Source organism: Pipistrellus kuhlii, unplaced genomic scaffold, assembly GCF_014108245.1.
Source record: "Pipistrellus kuhlii isolate mPipKuh1 unplaced genomic scaffold, mPipKuh1.p scaffold_m20_p_13, whole genome shotgun sequence".
Lineage (NCBI taxonomy): Eukaryota > Metazoa > Chordata > Mammalia > Chiroptera > Vespertilionidae > Pipistrellus > Pipistrellus kuhlii.
The window spans coordinates 47327765-47345336 of record NW_023425438.1 but is presented as its reverse complement, the minus strand read 5'-3'; the positions used below and the strand labels follow the sequence as shown (position 1 = coordinate 47345336).

At 45.9% G+C, this 17572-nt stretch overlaps 1 protein-coding gene across 6 annotated transcripts in view; it reads left to right on the top strand.

Annotated features, from left to right (window-relative positions):
• Positions 1 to 925: 925 nt before the first annotated feature.
• REEP1 (receptor accessory protein 1) overlaps positions 926 to 17572 on the top strand; it is an 86361-nt gene continuing 69714 nt past the window's right edge. For 5 of the 6 annotated variants that reach the window (XM_036435952.2, XM_036435950.2, XM_036435951.2 and 2 more), the window contains exon 1: positions 926 to 1333. In XM_036435952.2, coding sequence (XP_036291845.1) covers positions 1302 to 1333 — 32 coding nt within the window. In that variant the 5' untranslated portion in view covers positions 926 to 1301. The remainder of the gene's footprint in view (positions 1334 to 17572) is intronic. The other variant, XM_036435948.2, reaches the window with a different exon arrangement.

Here is a 17572-nt window from a genome sequence, read left to right as displayed (position 1 = left end):
CACACACACACACACACACAACAGGTATTTTATGGGTTCTTTGGAGACCCTTGTCAGAGACCCTTATTGTGGTACATTTCCAGCCCCCTTTTGCCAAAGCTTGAGGTTTCCTTGCCACTGCCAGCTCTCTCCTGCGCCTCTCAGATCTGACACTGAACTATACATCACTTGAGCATCAGCAAAGGAGAGCAGTGCTCTTAGGGAGCACCGGAGCAGGAGGTGAGGAAGGCAGTAGCAGAGCTGAGGAGCAGGGGACAAAGGTTTTCCAAGCATAAGGGAACAGTGTGCAAGGACCTACGTGATAAGGGCCAGGACCAGAGTGAGGAGAGAGAGGCACTTGCCCAGGGGCAAAATTTAAGGGAGTGCCATAAAGTGTAGTAATCAAGATAAAGAAATGCAATAGGTATTTTTAAATATTAAAAAAAAAGAGTGTGTACAGAATGCACCTTTTCCCTTTTGCCTAAGGCTCCAAATGGCTCAGCAGGACAGTGGTGCTCTAGCTTCCTCCTGGCCAGGTCGTACCTCTGAGCAATTCCACACCAAATACTGGGCAGCCCCTTGCAAAAGGCCTTCCCCGGGAAGCAACCTTCTGGCTGAGCCTCGGAAAAGCGGAGGCGTATGGACAGCATGGACAGGGATGAGGAAACAGCACATATGTTTGCTGTTCAAAACGTCTGAAGCAAAGAGAGCCCCGCGGATGTCTGGGGAACGGTGGTGGCAGGGAGTCTGTAGGCAGAGCTTGGACCAGGTAGGCAGATGCCCAGACGTGGGGGCAGATGGGAGGGGTAGTGGAAGCCCCTCGGGAGGCTAGCGCTGTGTCTGAGGAAGGGATGGACGCCTGAATCCCAACCGGGAACAGGTAGACAGATTCCCAAGGTCCAAGTCCACGCCTCCGTTCCCCCACCCCTAGCACTGCGGGTGGGGCGGCAGCCAGCTCCGTGCCCAGCCGCGGGGCCACCTCAGGGCGCCCCTGGAGCGGCCGGTGCCCAGGGCGCACGGAGGAGCTGCCCGAGACCGGCGGGCGGGCCGGGGCGAACGGGCGGGGCGGGTCAAGCCGGTGCGCGCCCCGCTGGCCGCCCAATCGCCGCGGGCCCCCCGGGCCCCGGGGGCTGGGGCCGCCGCAGCGTGTGCCGCGGCTGCGCCGACGCGCGGGCGGGCGCAGGGCGGCGGGGCGCGCGCTCAGTCTGGCGGCCGCGGCCGTGCGCGAACGGACGTGCCCGCAGCGCCGCAGCCGCCCGCCGCCCCGCAGCCCCGCGCCCGCAGCCGCCCGCCCGCCCGCCCGGGCCGCCCGCCCGCCCGCCATGGTGTCATGGATCATCTCCAGGCTGGTGGTGTAAGTGGCCTTCCTCCCCGCGCCCTGCCCTCCCTCCCGCTCCGCGCGGCCCTCGGCGGCGTCCGCCCGGCGCTGCGGCTATTAATACGCGGCGGCGGCCGCTAATTTTAGCAGGTACAGTAGCGGCCGAGGTCGCCGGCGAGCTGTCCCTCCGGCCGGCCGGGCTCCGGGGGCCGCCGGGCGGGGCCGCGAGCGCCAGGCGCCCCGGCGCTTTGTTCCCGCGGCCGGTGGGGGTCGCCGCGGCCCCGAGTGGGCGCGCCGCGGGGACCCGCGCGTCTCCTTCGGGAGAGGTGCCGGCTGGGGTCGCCCGGCGCCGCGCCCCGCGGGCCGCCTCCAGGCTTCGGTCAAAAGGGAAAATGACAGAAAAGAGGCCCCGATGAGCCCGGGGCGCTGCCTGCAGGGGTCCGCGCGCGGGGAAGGGTGGAGAGATGGAGGCGGGGCTCCCCGTGGGGCTGAAAACACTCCTTTTTAGGTTTCTCCCATTGACTGCAGCCCAGGCGAGTCCTCCGTGTCCGATCCCGTTGGCAGGGGGTATGGGAGGAGGGAGGGGCAGACCTCTCCGGGCGGTTACGGGGCAATGTCCGAGGGACAGCCACCTGGGCCGCTGCGATGGCATCTCCCGGCCTTCAGAGCGGAGTCATCCGGGGTGAGGCCTGTGTGAAGTCACTGGGTGTGGGCGTGGGGGTCGTTTTTCTATGTCAAGCCCCAGAGCTGAGTAGATACATTGGAAGAGCTGCTTCCCTCCTGGATTTATTCCCCTTTGGAGATAGACATGGCTGTCCCAGGTCTTCTCGTTCCCTACATTCTCGCAGGAGTCAGGACAGATTTTGATGCCTGCTCGGTAGAACCAGGGCTGACATTGGGGTGGGGTGGGGGTGGGGGGGGGGAGACTGGGAGGTGTCCCTCAGGCTTTTCCTTTGTCTGGATTCCCTTGATCAGGCACCATCCTCTCCCTACGTTTGGGGACATCTCCCATTTCCTGCAATTCTTGACTGGTTTTCAGAGAAGCTGGCAGGGGCAGCCTTCTGAAGTCTCTCTCGGCATTGTCTTCCTGGCCACCATTCTGGGCTTTCCCCCCAAAGCCAGAGAGCGTGCCTCAGCCCCAGGTCCCTCCTTCCCTGCAGGCCCCTCCACAGCTGTTGCTACTGCCGGGGGTTTATGCTGTACCTCGAGGTGGCATGTTAAATATTTAAGAGCTTTCTGCGGGCAGCGCTGGCATGAATAATACAGGGAAGAAGCTGGCACGCCTTGCCCCGCCTCATGCCTGACCAAAGCCTGCTTTGCCTCAGGGTGGCAATTGCTCTCCCGAAGGAGTGCTGTGATCTTCATCCTGGCCTGTGGCTTCTGGGCGGGCTTCGGGTGGGGCCAGAGAATGTCAGTCCGCCCCGCTGGGGGCTCACTCTCTGTAGATACAATTGGGCTGGGGAGCGTGGGCTTCTGGGCTGGGGTCGTCCATGTGACCGTTCTTTATTTTATTCACGTACCCCCAGCTACACAAGGCAATTGAAGGGCTGGAGAGGAAGGCGTGTATTTGGGAGGGGCACCAGGGATTTGCTTTTACTTTCTAAAACTAAATCACTTCCCCGAGGTAGAGCTTCAGAGACCTTCAGTGACTATGGGAAACTGCCCCTCAAGTCAGCCAAGATCCTCTCAAGTGAGTTTTGTGGGGTTCGGATTGTTATTCCCACTGTCAGCTCCAGAAGGTCAGAGGTATCACCTGTCCCCGTCCCTCCCAGTCCTTAGTTCTCCATAGAAACCCAGCATGGGAATTAGTAAAATCGAGTTAGCCCTGGCCAGTGAGCTCAGTGGTTAGAGTTCTGGCCCACGCATAGAAGGGTTTTGGGTTTGGTTCCCTGTCAAGGGCACGTACCTGGGTTGTAGGTTCGATAGGGAGGCAACTGGTTGCTGTGTCTCTCTCACATCAATGTTTCTCTCTCTCTATTGCTCCCTCCCTTCCACTCTCTCTAAAGATCAATGGAAAAAATAGCCTCCAGGAGCATTAACAACAAAAATCACTTTCATAAGCAGTATCTGTTTCTTGTAAGTAGTACCTTACTTACAGGTACTTAAGTTTACAGGTACTTCTGTTCATTATAAGAAAATTAGACAATAAGAGATGGCTAATTATCATTTTGAGAGGTATAATCTTCAAGATCTTTTTCTCTACATGTATATATGTACATTATATTTATAATTGAAGGAAGTCATGGATTTAGCCTAAATATCACCATACCTCTTAGCAAGGAGTAGTAATACTGCATTGAGAATCACAACACCCTTGGTTCAAATCCCAGTCCTGCTTCTTGCCAACAAATCGCAATTTACAAGAGATCCCAGTTCACAGGCTAGTCCCCCTGATGTTTCTGTGCAAAGATTTCAATGACATAACATATGTAAATGGCCAGGCACCACGAAGAGCAGTAAATAAATGATGATTTCTTCTTCCTGCCCTACCTGGCACCTAAGAGGGTGTAAGAGTTCTGGAAGGGGCTCTGGCCGGGCTGACTCAGTGCAGAGCATCAGCCTGTGGACTGAAAGGCCCCAGGCTCCATTCTGGTCGAGGGCATGTGCCCAGGTTGGGGCTCGATCTCCAGTGTGGGGCATGCAGGAGACAGCTGATCGATGATTCTCATCATTGATTTTCTCTCTCCCTCCTCCCTCCTGTCAAAAAAAAAAACAAAAACAAAGAGTTCTGGAAGGGCTCTCTGACTTAATCTATTCCTGTGGTTTTCAAACTGGCTTTCCTGAGGGCACACAGATCTGGGCTCCCCAGCCCTAAGTCAGCACAAGCAACTCCCGTTTTGTTTTACATATTGGGGTTTTAGATAAAATAGAACATGCAGCGTGTACGGGTTTTATTACTAATAAAACCCATTGCTCCTGTCCTCCTCTCTCATCTGTAAAACTGCAGAGGGAATGTGCCTTGCCTGATGACATGAGGTGAACTGGTGAAGAAACAGGCTCTGGAGTTTTGGTCCGATACCCTCTCCGCTTCTGTACACCAGCTTGACTATGGCCCTAAAATTGATCTCTTTCAAGCTCCCACAATCTCTGGTATGAAGCGTTATGATTTTTGTTCACAAGCCCCATTTTCTATAAGCAATTTTTTCATCGTTTTATAAGCCTCCGTCACATCAGAGAACATCTCAGGAAGACCTAGTACTATGTTCTGAGGATGGAGAAGGGTCTTCCTTCTAACCAGAGGCCTCAGGACGAGCTGATGGCACCTAGGGACAGCCAGCTGGCGCTGTGGAGTTTGTGAGTGTTTTCAGGTCAGTGATTGCCCCCTTGCAGGACTCTTTTTTGAAGTACCTAGCACCTGAGGGCACTCCGTAAAGGGTGGTTGTGTTGAAGGAAATCAGAGGTCCTGGGCTAAGCAGATAAGTCTGCCGGCATTATCCCCAGCAGACGAAGTCAATGGAAATATCCCTGGAATATTTTTTCCATTGATTTTTAGAGAAAGTAGGAGAAGGGGAGAGAGAAAACATCTAAATGAGAGAGGTATGTCGACTGGTTGCCCCCCATATGTGCCCCAGGCACTGCACCCATGATATCTGCTCTTAACCAGGAACTGATCCCTCGACCATTCAATCCCTGACTGACACTCTAATCACTGAGCCAACCAGGCAGGGCTATATCTTGTTATCTTTACAAACAACTCAAGACTTAGGCGGGATTGCCGAAACCGGTTTGGCTCAGTGGATAGAGCGTCAGCCTGCAGACTGAAAGGTCCCAGGATCGATTCCGGTCAAGGGCATGTACCTTGGTTGCGGGCACATCCCCAGTGGGGGGTGTGCAGGAGGCAGCTGGTCGATGTTTCTCTCTCATGGACGTTTCTAGCTCCCTATCTCTCTCCCTTCCTCTCTGTAAAAAATCAATAAAATATATTAAAATAAATAAATAAATAAATAAATAAATAAAAATTAAAAAATAAAATAGAACCTTAGTTTGTGGCTGAAAATTTGGCCAAGTGCTGGGACTGTGATTGAAACATGAAGTCCGTGGGTCAGCGATGCACAAATGGGGCGGAGTAGAAGGAAAGTGGGTCATCCCCACGATGGTCCCCAACTGTTGCAAAACAAGTGGGAAAGAAGAGAAGGACCATAAAGTCTTAAACATAAGTTTGCTTTCCCTTGGGGCATGCTTTTAAAAGTGGAATGCAGAAAAATGACCCTGGTAATGGAGGGTTTGGGCTGGTTGAGGAGTTCTTTCCTGGCACGGTGTTGTGATACGGGCAGGAGCTGGGTAAATATTTAAATTGAATTGTGAGAGGGAAGATGCTGGGCTGGAAGCATATTTGGGTTCTATCTCTAGCGCTGGTCTGACTCAATGTCAGAGTCCTGAGGTCAGACTGCCCCCGGGCCCAGGTCCCCATCTGTAAGACCAGTGTTGGCCAGCACTACCTTGGAGGTTTTCCTAAGACATTAGCTTTAAGAGCAGTGCTCCTGCAGACCCCCTCCCCACCCTTCCCCCCAGCTGGCCCAGTGCTCGTGTTTATTTATAGCAGGAGTATCCTCAAGGCGGTGAAAAATACCAGCTTAGGTTTCGCTGTTCTGCTGCTTTGTCCTTTGAGAATCCCACCTGCCTATTGAGAAGTAGCTTTTACATACTTCTTCCAGCTGTGTCTTATTTGAAGGTTAGCTTCAAATAGAGTGAGGGTCTCACCGGGTTATTACTGGCTCAGTCCTCCCTGCTGAAGTGGGGACTGTCTTCCTTGGTGTGTTTCTGATGTGGTATTATTAGGAAGAGCCCTGGGAAGAAAGAGAAGGGTGTCAGGCCCTCGGTTGCCACCTGGTGAGTCTGACACTTTGTGTTGTGTTGTATTTGTGTGTTTTCCTAGGGCAGTGGTCGGCAAACTCATTAGTCAACAGAGCCAAACATCAACAGGACAACGATTGAAATTTCTTTGGAGAGCCAAATTTTTTAAACTTAAACTTCTTCTAACGCCACTTCTTCAAAATGGACTCACCAAGGCCATGGCATTTTGTGGAAGAGCCACACTCAAGGGGCCAAAGAGCCACATGTGGCTCGCAAGCCTCAGTTTGCCGACCCTGGTCTTAGGGGGTTTAAGGGGCTGGGGCTGGGGCAAGGGAAGACTTGGCCACTTGTAGTCACTGTATATGGTGGCACCAAGGATGAACCACACACATCCTACCCGGTTACCAGGATTCTTGGTGTCTGTGGGAATTTTTCTGAGAACCAATTAAGAACTAAGGGCATTTGTAGCGGATCTATGGGGATGTTTTCATTTCTGGGCATGGGAAGGCCCTAATGGAATAGAAGATGGGTAGTTAGATACATACTAGAGGCCCAGTGCATGGATTTGTGCACCAGTGGGATCCCTCAGCCTGGCCTGTGGGAATCCGGCTGAAATGCTCGTTGTAATGCTGAGAGCCCCAGGCTGACCGCATCTCCTTTGTCGTAGGGTGTATCATTGCCATGGAGGCAGCAGGATTCACTGGGGTAAGAAAGAAAAATGGGAATCATGCACTGTCTCTTAAGTGCTCTAACTAGGAGTGACACATGTCACTTCTGCTCGCATTTCATTGGCCAAAGAAAACCGTATGGCCACGCCTGGATTAACATGGTTGGATAGTTACAGGTTTACTAAACATCTGTGAACAGCCCCAGTGACCACCATATATGTTGAGTGAATGAGTCCGAGCCAGCTTTTCAAATTCTCTAAATGTCTTCTTTTGTTGCTAAAGTTGGTGTAAAATGGGATTTCCTGCCCCCTCTTGCAACTGGAAAAGTACTAACACACGCCTTTACCTTCCTACTTTAGAAAAATTTCTCATTCCCCTTTGACCCCTTTTCTTTATTCCGTTTGTGAGTTTAAAAAGGTCTGACTTTTGCCCCGGCTGGTTTGGCTCAGTGGGTAGAATTTATGCCTGCGGACTGAAGGGTTTTTGGTTTGATTCCAGTCAAGGGCTCATGCCCAGGTGTGGGCTTGATTTCCTGTAAGGGGCGTGCAGGAGGCAGCCGATCAATGATCCTCTAATCATTGATGTTTCTATCTCTCTTTCCCTCTCCCTTCCTCTCTTAAATCAATAAAGAAATTATATTTTTTTAAAAGGTCTTACTTTTGGGGAGAAACCAGCAGTTGTAAAGAACTGGTGCTGTTCTCTAGCTGAGCCCTCGAAGGTGCCCTGTGACTTTCACTGTGCTCTAAGTGTTTGTCTCATCTGTCTTTCTCCATGGCGGCATGGGCCCCTAACTGAAGAATGACTCTGACCTCTAGGTCTCCAAGTGGCACATCCACACTGTACCGATGAGTGGTGTCTGTGCATTTTACCTCCCCTTAAGGACCACATCTGTTTCTTTGTCTCCCTCACAGTCCTTCTGGTGTAGTAGGTGCCCACCCAGTACACATTGGGTCACGAATGAGTCAGGACCTTGCTGCTCAAATTGAAGCCTGCATGCATTCCACCAACACCGGCATCACCAGCAGCTAGCCAGGAATGCAGAGTCCCAGGTCCCACTTGTGACCTACAAGATCCCTATGAAGCTTGAAAAGTGCTGAGTCAGGTACCACATCGCTCCCGTGAAATGGAAACACATGGACTTGCCTGCGGTTCCCATGATTGGCTGTAGAGCCTCTCTATTCTGAGAGATTTCAACCCTTATTTACTATGAGTTATGAATGGCATAATTGGACTCCTGCAACCCATTGTCCAGCCAAGAGCCTTTCACAGATGGCCTGCCTAATTGGGATCTGTGTAAAATGTTGGGGTTTTGACTGTCAAGGTGAAACCTGTCAGACAGAATATTGGACTGAGAGGAGCTGTGAAACAGTCAGCTGATGCTGGGACGCCCGGTGGATTTACAGAAACGTGAAAGGACTTTTACTCATGAGAGCGTGAGGCTGATCTCTAGTGGTCCCCATGTGTCCATCTGAGGACGTCTCAGTATTCAGCAGGCTCTGCATCCTCTTCAGGCCAGGCCCTGTAAGCTGTGGGATTCAATCTCACCAGTGAGTCCAAGTAGCTGCACCTTCAAAATCCTCCCTATCAAGTAGACTCCCTCCTCCACTGTCACCACCCTGTTCTAACCCCAATTATTGCTCTCTGCCCCACTTCAAAACCCTCCTAATTGTTTTCCCAGCTCCTCGCCTGTACCTCCAGGGGTTTGTTTAAGATGTAATATAAATCATGTCTTTCACCTGCTATGTAAAAGCTGTCCAAAAACCGGTTTAGCTCAGTGGATAGAGCTTCGGCCTGCGGACTGAAAGGTCCCAGGTTTGATTCTGGTCAAGGACATGTACATTGGTTGTGGGCACATCCCCAGTAGGGGGTGTGCAGGAGGCAGCTAGTTGATGTTTCTAGCTCTCTATCCCTCTCCCTTCCTCTCTATAAAAAAATCAATAAAATATTAAAAAATAAATAAAATCTGCCGAAGCTGGTTTGGCTCAGTGGTAGAGCGTCGGTCTGTGGACTGAAAGGTCCCAGGTTCGATTCCGGTCAAGGGCATGTACATTGGTTGCGGGCACATCCTAGTAGGGGGTGTGCAGGAGGCAGGTGGTCGATGTTTCTCTCTCATCAACGTTTCTAGCTCTATATCTCTCTCCCTTCCTCTCTATAAAAAATCAATAAAAATATATAAATAAATAAAAAATAAAAATAAAAATAAATAAATAAATAAAATCTGTCCAGAGGCTTTGAGTCACACTAAGAGTAAAATTCAAGCTCCTTACCATCCTCAACAAGATTGAGCAAGGCCTGCCCCCTGCCCTGACTTCGCTTTATATTGCTCCTCCCTCCCTCACTTGGGAGCATCCTCCTCATTGTTCCTAGAACATGATCAACTTGTTGTTTTCTCTGCAGGAACACACTCCCCTCTCCCTCTTTCCGTAATGGTCTCTGCTCACCTGTCACCTTTGTAGGAGAGGCCTTTTCTGACCACCTTCTCCAACATACACCCCACCCACTCTGTCCTCTCACTACTCCCTGAGACTATGCTTTTTAATTCATTTGCTTGCTTGCTTGTGGTCTGTCTCTCCACTAGGGTTTGATCTCCTTGTCTTTGGAGATTTGATCCTGTTCACAGCTGTTTTCTCAGTGCCTAGAGCAGTTCTAAGTTCATAGTAGGTGTTTAAATTTTTGTGTGGAATGAATGATAACTTATTATTCCCTTTGGGGTTAAAAGATTCTTTTTAAACAATAAATTTATAGAAACTCCATTTGTGACCATGGCGAATAACTTAACCTCTCTAAGTCTCAGTTTTCTCATCTGTAAAATGAAACATTTGATTTCTATTTCTGACAATATAATCTGAAAGCCCTCTCATAATAAGATGGAATGTTAAAACCTCAATTTTTTTTTTTAGTAAAATGAAACAGCAGTCCCCTTAAAAATGTAGAGTTGAGCTTTTAACTATAGGAGAATTTGCCCAGAAGACAAAACAGAGATAGAATCATTTTGCAAGGATGTAAACTAGTGCTGTAGCAGCTGCCTACCAGACTACCATGAATTTTAGCTAAAACAAAGCCATTTTGTTATCTCCCTGGTTCTGTGGGTCAGGAATTTGGACAGCATACAGCACACAAAACTCACCTCTGCTCCATGATGTCAGGGTCTCAACTAGGATGAGGCAAAGGGCAGTGGCAGGCTGAGCATAGCTTTCTTTCCATGTGTCCCAGGGCTTCTCCCATGATCTTTCCATGTGATTTCCTCAGTGTTGAGGCCAGGGGATAGTCACATCCGTGGTGTCTCAGGGCCCTAAGAGTGAGTGTCCAAAAGCATCAGTAGAAACTGCAAGACTTTTTATGACCGGGTCTCAGAAGTCCCAGGATGAAACTTACGCTACATTCTATTGGCCAAGCAGGTCACTAAGGCCATCTTAGATTTGAGAGGAGGGAGACCCCTTTCATGGGAGGGAGACCTCACTGGGAGGGGTAGCAAATAATTTGCAGCCATCTTTGGAATACCAAACTGGAGAGTGAGCCTTTAAAATGAAAAAGGTAAATAAAGGAAAGAATTGAAAATATAAGATGACTGTAGATCCTGTGGTGAACTGGGCAGAGGAATGGGCCCATTAGGAAAAGAAGCAATTCTAAAAGTAACAAAGTATTGAAATTAAAATGCCATTGGATAGTTTAAAATGATGAGGGTTTGAACACCAAGGAAATGTTTCCCATGCTGCGTCTTGAAGCTAGAAGGGATCTTAGTGATTTCGGGCTGTTGTTTGACAGACAAGGAAGGCACGATCAGAGAGGAGGTCATTCATCAAGGTCACTAGCCTCATGGGCTAGGCCAGGACTTGAGGCCAGGCCTCCAGTTTCTGGAAGTGGTAGGATGTGGAAGAAAGAGGAGCTTTGCTTATGTGGTTAGAGGGTTGGGCTAGGACCAGTGGGTGTTTAGAAGACGGATTTTTTGCTAGAAGGAAAAGGTTTCCAGTAACGGTGATAATGTGAGGCAATGAGCTCCGGGCTTCCAACCCTAAGACTCATGACTTTAATCTTTTCCCTCATGGTGGTTGAGGAAGAGAGAGAGGTAAGTGATATTGGCAAGTTTCTCTTTTTCAGTGGGTAGGCCTTCCATCCTTGTTCAAGATCAATTGATTTCGTTTATTTACTCACTGTCCACTTATTGACCATTTGCTTTGTGCCAGGTGCTACACTGGGCACCAGGGGCATAAAGATGAATGAGTTTCAATTACGTCTTTGAGACGTTTATTAGGTTACCAAGCCAGTCCGTGGGAAACTTGGACTTGAAGTCAGGGTTTTTCCTGCCTGGCCAGTGCTCTTCCCATCGGGTGGGTATTTTGTGGGCGTGTGTGTGAAGGACTTTCCTGGCTTAAACATGGTATGTATATCTATTTAGGCTTTCTTTACTGATTTTAATAAAATTTTGTCCATTTGCTGTAAATTTCTTGTGCATTGTTAGATATTTGTTGATATTTGTTGGTGCCATTATATTTAGTATTTTATTAAAATTTTTAGAAGAATGCAGTCTTGCCAAATTGTCGATTCTTTTGGGCTTTTCAGACAAAGAGTTATGTCATCTGAGAACAGCATAGTGTTGTGTTTTTCCAGTTTCTATTCCTTTTTGCCCCCTCATTCTTACTGTCCTGGTTATGATCTCTAGTGTAAAATGACTAAAAGTGGCAAAGGCAGACATTCTTGCCTTATTCCTGATTTAAAAAGGAATTCTTTGATATTTTCCCATAAAGTATTGTGCTTGCTGTAGGATTTTTTTTTTCCTGTAGGATTTTGAGAAATGTTCTTTATCACTCTAAGTTTTCTTCTCTTCCTAATCTGCTAACAGTTTTTGTAATGAATATTATACTTTATCTAATGCCACCATTGAGATTATAACTTTTTTTTTTTTTTGCCTTTAAACTTATTAAGTGGCAAATTGTATTAGTTAGTTTACATGAACTAACTTTGCTTTCCTGGAGAAACCCAATGTGGTCATAGAGTTAGGTTTATTTTTGTTTAGTTGGAACAATTCTAGATTCAATTTGTTAACTTTTTAAAAGCTGTTCTTGTGAGGGGTATTGGCTGTATTGTCCTAGTCTGGTTTTTGTATAAAGATAATGCTTGTCTCTTAAGCGAAGATAGGGTATATCCTCTTTTCCTGTACTCTGGAATAGTTTGTGTAAGATGGAATATCTTTCTTGCATGTAAAATAGATTAATTTGTCAGTAAAATCATCAGATCCAGGTGCTTTCTTTGTGGCAAGATTTTAAACCACTGAGTGATTTCTTCAATGGTTATATATTTTCTGTTTCCTTGAGTCAATATTAGCTTAGGAGTTCATTTATTTTAGTAATTTCCCAAATTTACTGGGTTCCCCATTAAATTGTTTACATACAAGTACACGGTTTTTATACTAATGATTCATGTTTAAAAGTCTTGTAAAGTTAATGTCTTACACTCATTATTGATGTATCAAATGTCAGTGGAAGACCAGTGTGACTTCATTAGATGCTTAGTGTATTGATTGCTTTTTTTTTTAGAGTCTGGGAGGGAGGAGGGAGAGACAGAGTGAGAGAACGAGAGCGAGAGGGAGAGCGAGAGAGAGAGAGAGAGAGAGAGAGAGAGAGAGAGAGAGAGAGAGAGAGAGAGATTTGTTGTTCTACTTATTTATACATTCATTGGTTTATTGTTGTATGTGCCCTGGCTGGGGATTGAGCCTAAAACCTTGGAATACCAGGACAATACTCTAACAAACTGAGCTATCCATCAGGGCCTGTTTAGTGTATTTAGAATGTATAAATTTGTGCTTTGAACTGTGACTTAATAAATGTAAAATGGCATAATTAAATTTTTTTTGATAGTTTTAACATCTGTAACCCATTCCCTTTTTCCTCTTTTTGTAGCCCTCTCATTAAATAATGTTAGATGTTCTTACTCTTCTTCCATATATCTTCATTTCTTAATTCTAATTCCTTTTTCCTTTTTCTGTTTCTACTGTAAAATAGTCATAACTTTTATGTCTGCCTTCTTAGCCATATGTAATCAGCTGTTGAAAATAGTCATTGGTTTTACAATTCCAATTATATTTTGGAAATTTTATTTAGTTCTGTTTTAAAACGAGTCATATTTTGTGGTCTCTATTCCTTCTACATAGTTTATTTTTTAAATATTTTTATTGATTTCTGAGAGGGAGGGAGAGATAGAAGCATCAATGATGAGAGAGAATCATTGATTGGCTGCCTCCTGCATGTCCCACACTGGGGATCAAGCCTGCAACCCAGGCATTTGCTCTGTCAGGGAATCAAACCGTGACTTCCAGGTTCACAGGTTGACATTCAATCACAGAGCCATGCTGGCCAGGCTCTTTCTATATATTTTAAATTAACTTTTATTCCTTTAGAATATTAAACATTTATTTTATATTCTGAGTCTGATAATTCTAGTATCTAAACTCTTTTTGAAGGTCTAAATGGTGTCTTACTTCTGTTGCTGTCAACCAAGGTATATTTTATGCTTTGCAATTTAAAGATTATATATGTATTTATTTATTTATTTTACAAGGAGCTTATATTGAGACCTGGGGTAAAGAGATTCCTTCAGAGATTTACATTGGCTTCTGCTGGGTGTCAAGAGGCACTACTGATACTAGACTATTTAGAATGTAATCATTGATTGGCTGCCTCTTACACGCCCTTTATTGGGGATTGAGCCTGCAACCCAGGCATTCCCCTGACCGGAAATGGAACCCAGACCTCCTGGTTCACAGGTCGATGCTCAAACATTGCCTGGGCTCTGGTGATTTAAAAATATATACATATGTTTTATTGATTTTTTTACAGAGAGAAAGGGAGGGGGATAGAGAGCTAGAAACATGGATGAGAGAGAAACATCAATCAGCTTCCTCCTGCACCACCACCCTCCCCCCCCACTGGGGACATGTCTGCAACCAAGGTACATGCCCTTGACCAGAACCGAACCTGGGACCCTTCAGTCAACAGGCCTACGCTCTATCCACTGAGCCAAACCGGTTAGGGCTAATGGTCTCATCTTAACTTGATTACAATTACAAAGCCGTATTTCCAAGTAAGTAAGGTGACAGCCACAGGTATTGGGGATCAGAACTTCAGTGTATCTTCTTGAGGGGTACAATTCAATCCGTAACAGAATCCAGGCTTTAGGGAGGGATGCTAGTGTTACCCACAATGTGATCTGAGGACCTCAGCATCACACCACTTGTGAGTTTATTAGAACTCTAAATTTTCAGCCCCTGCCCCTGCCCTCAATGAAAATACCCGCAGGTGGGACCGGGAATCCGTGTCCTAATGAGCACTCCAGGCTTTCCGATGCAGCTGCAGTTGCAGAAGCATTGCCTCAGACTTTGCTCCTGTAGCTGACACCCCATTAGACCTGGTAATCTGAAGCTCAGTGCTTCAGTTCAGCAAGTGCCCTTAATTTACCTTTCCGAGGATCACATTTTACTTGGATTTTGGTGTATAAGGTGCCCTTACATTAATATAGCAATATGTTTTTTTTAATATATTTTAAAATATATTTTATTGATTTTTCACAGAGAGGAAGGGAGAGGGATAGAGAGTTAGAAACATCGATGAGAGAGAAACATCGACCAACTGCCTCTTGCACACCCCCTGCCGGGGATGTGCCTGCAACCAAGGTACATGCCCTTGACCGGAATCGAACCTGGGACCTTTCAGTCCGCAGACCAACGCTCTATCCACTGAGCCAACCCGGTTTCGGCTAGCAATATGTCTTTTTTAATTCTTTAAATTGATTACATTTTGTATTTGAAAAATTTGAAACCCACAGAAATGGTCAAAAGGGAAATAACAAATACCTGCATTATTCTGACCTTGCATACCCACTCCATCTCTTTCACCATAAATGCACATGTTTCCCTCTTTAACTGTCTGAAAGTAGGTTGCATTCATCATGCCCCTTCACCCCGAATACTTAAGCATGTCATTCAAGGACAAGATTATTCGCCTACACTAGTGGTCCTCAAACTTGTTAGTTTCAGGTTCCCTTCACACTCTGAAAAAATGGAGGATCCCCAAAAACTTTTGTTTATGTGGCTTAATGTCTTTCAATATTTACCCTATTAAAAATTAAAATGAAGACATTTTGAAATATGTACTTGTTAATTTAAATAACAATAAAGCCTCATTACATGTTAAAATAAATACCATGTTTTACTAAAAATAACCGTGTATTACAGAACAATAACAAAAAATGGTGAGAAGAAGGCATCTTGAATTTTTGCAAGTCTCTTTCTCTTTTTTTTGTTTTGTTAATTCTCACCGAGGATATTTTTCCATTGATTTTGAGAGAGAGTGGAAATGGAGGGAAGACGAATGGATGGGGAGAGAGAGAGACAGAGAGATTGATGTAAAAGAAACACATCGATTGGTTGCCTCTTGTACTTGCTCTGGTGGGGGTAGGTGAGACAGGGCAAGGATCAAACCTGCAACCCTTTCATATATGAGCCAGTGCTCTAACTACTTAGCAATACTGGCCAGGGTGCAAGTCTCTTTTATGTCAAGACTAGAGGCCCAGTGCATGAAATTTGTGCATTGGGGAAGGGGGGTGTCCTCCAATCTGGGACCGTTGGGGGATATCATACATTCCTCTCACAATCCGAAACTGCTGGCTTCCAACCACTCACCTGCCTACCAGCCTTATCACCCCCTAACCACTCCACTGCCAGCCTGATTGATGCCTAACTGCTCCCCTGCTGCCCTCCCCTGCCAGCCTGGTCACCCCCAACTGCCCTCCCCTGCTGACATGGTGTCCCCTAGCTGCCCTGCCCTGCTGGCCTGATTGCCCACAACTACCCTTCCCTACCAGCCATCTTGTGGTGGCTATTTTTGACCACATGGGGGCGGCCATATTGTGCAAGGGTGTGAAGGTCAATTTGCATATTACTTCTTTATTATATAGAATTAATTGCTATGTGGAATCTGAAATCTAATTTAAAAAGTTGATCTATCTTACACTTTGAATAGATCTTTTATCCATGTATGATTTTATAGCACCATGCATTAGTTATTTGAAAATGATTGGTTCTGCACCAAATTAAACATAAATGTTGACATATTTCATTATACATTATCCAAAAATCACATTCACTAATATCGGCATCACTAAGTATTGGGACACTGTCAAGTTCATGATGGTGGATATAGCTTTTCCAAAATTCTAATTTTTGCTTGTAATCTCAAAATTTGTCATTGGCAACAAACACTATTTGATTTTCCTGAAGTAATGGGCTCATTTCATTAATTTTCTAGAAAATGCTTGCCAGATACCCAAGTAGAATAACCATAGTTTGGCGCTCACTCAAGTAACAGTGGTGTTCCATGGGGGAAAAGTGGGTAATCAGCACACAGCACAATGACACAATTGCTTTTCCTCAAGACAATTGTTATACTTAAGTGTGCAGCAGTACTATATGCATCCTTCCTATTTCATCACAGAATATTAAAAACACCTGTCCTCAAGGGTGATTTTTTTTTTTAAGTTGATGATTTTCACTGCATCATAAATGACATTCTTAAACGATACAGGCATTTTCCCTACTGCATTATGGTGAAGAGTAAATACAGCGGCTACCGGTGAGCTTGGTGCTGGAGCCTTGATTTGTACAAAGGCACCAGCAGCAGTTAATGTCCTTGTTTTTTGCACCATCAGTGCAAATTCAATACAACGAAAAAGGCACATGTCTTAGTATTATTACTGTAATATTAGTTTTGACCTCGTGTACCCTCTTAAAGGGTTCTGTGAAACCCCTGAACAGGTTTTGGAGTCTGTGATCATACTTTGAGAACTACTCACTAGTCTATACAGTCAAAAACCTTTACCACACCTAAGAACATCACTTCTCATTCCATAGCTTCATCCAACATGGGATCCATACCCAACCACAATTTTTAAAAGGTCCTTTGTTGTTTTTTCTTTCCTTGTGTTTGGTTGGGTCTGAATAAAGTTCACACATTGAATTTGGCTACCCTAGAACAGCCCCCCTCCCGCCCTGGAGTTTGTGAAGAGTCCAGACCAGCTGTGATGCAAGGCATTCAGATTTGTCAGACTCGTCTTTAGGATTAGATTCAGACCAAGCAGTATGCTGCCTTTTGTCAGGAGAACAAAATGCCAGGCTGTCCCACAAGTGGTAATGCTAAACCTGACCTCTGGGCTCAAGGTTTGCTGTCTCAGAATCTTTAGTTTTAAGGGGAGGGTAATTTGGACTGTCTTCTCTGATATTGTTGGAAACTGTGGTCTTTTGATTCTTCATTGTCAAGGTTTGAAGGTATATCAGCATTCTTTTGGTTCCAAGAAAAAAAAATACAACATATGTCCTTGTTCTCCCACGCTAAAACCAAAAGTTAAATTCATTTTACCATCATACAAATAAGGACTTTATTAACACAGAGCTATACTATCTGTCAGATGTGGCGTCGGCAGTTTGTAGTCATTGTTTCCCTTAACCCCCCCCCCCCCCCCCAGTTTCCGGTGGGATAGGTTTGTAATATTCCGGGGTGAAAAGTTCTGTAAATATTGATTATGTCCATTTGGTATGATATATCACTTAAAGCCAATATTTCCTCATTGAATTTCTGTTTGGATGACCGTATCCATTGCTGTCAATGGGGTATTTAGTCCCCTGCTATAATTGTTGTTGTTGTTGTTGTTTGTTTGTTTGTTTTTGGCAGTTTCTTCCCTTAGTTCTGTTAATGGTTGCTTTATATATTTTGGTGTTCCCAGGTTTGGTGCATATGTATTATGTGTTATGTCTCCTTGATGTGGT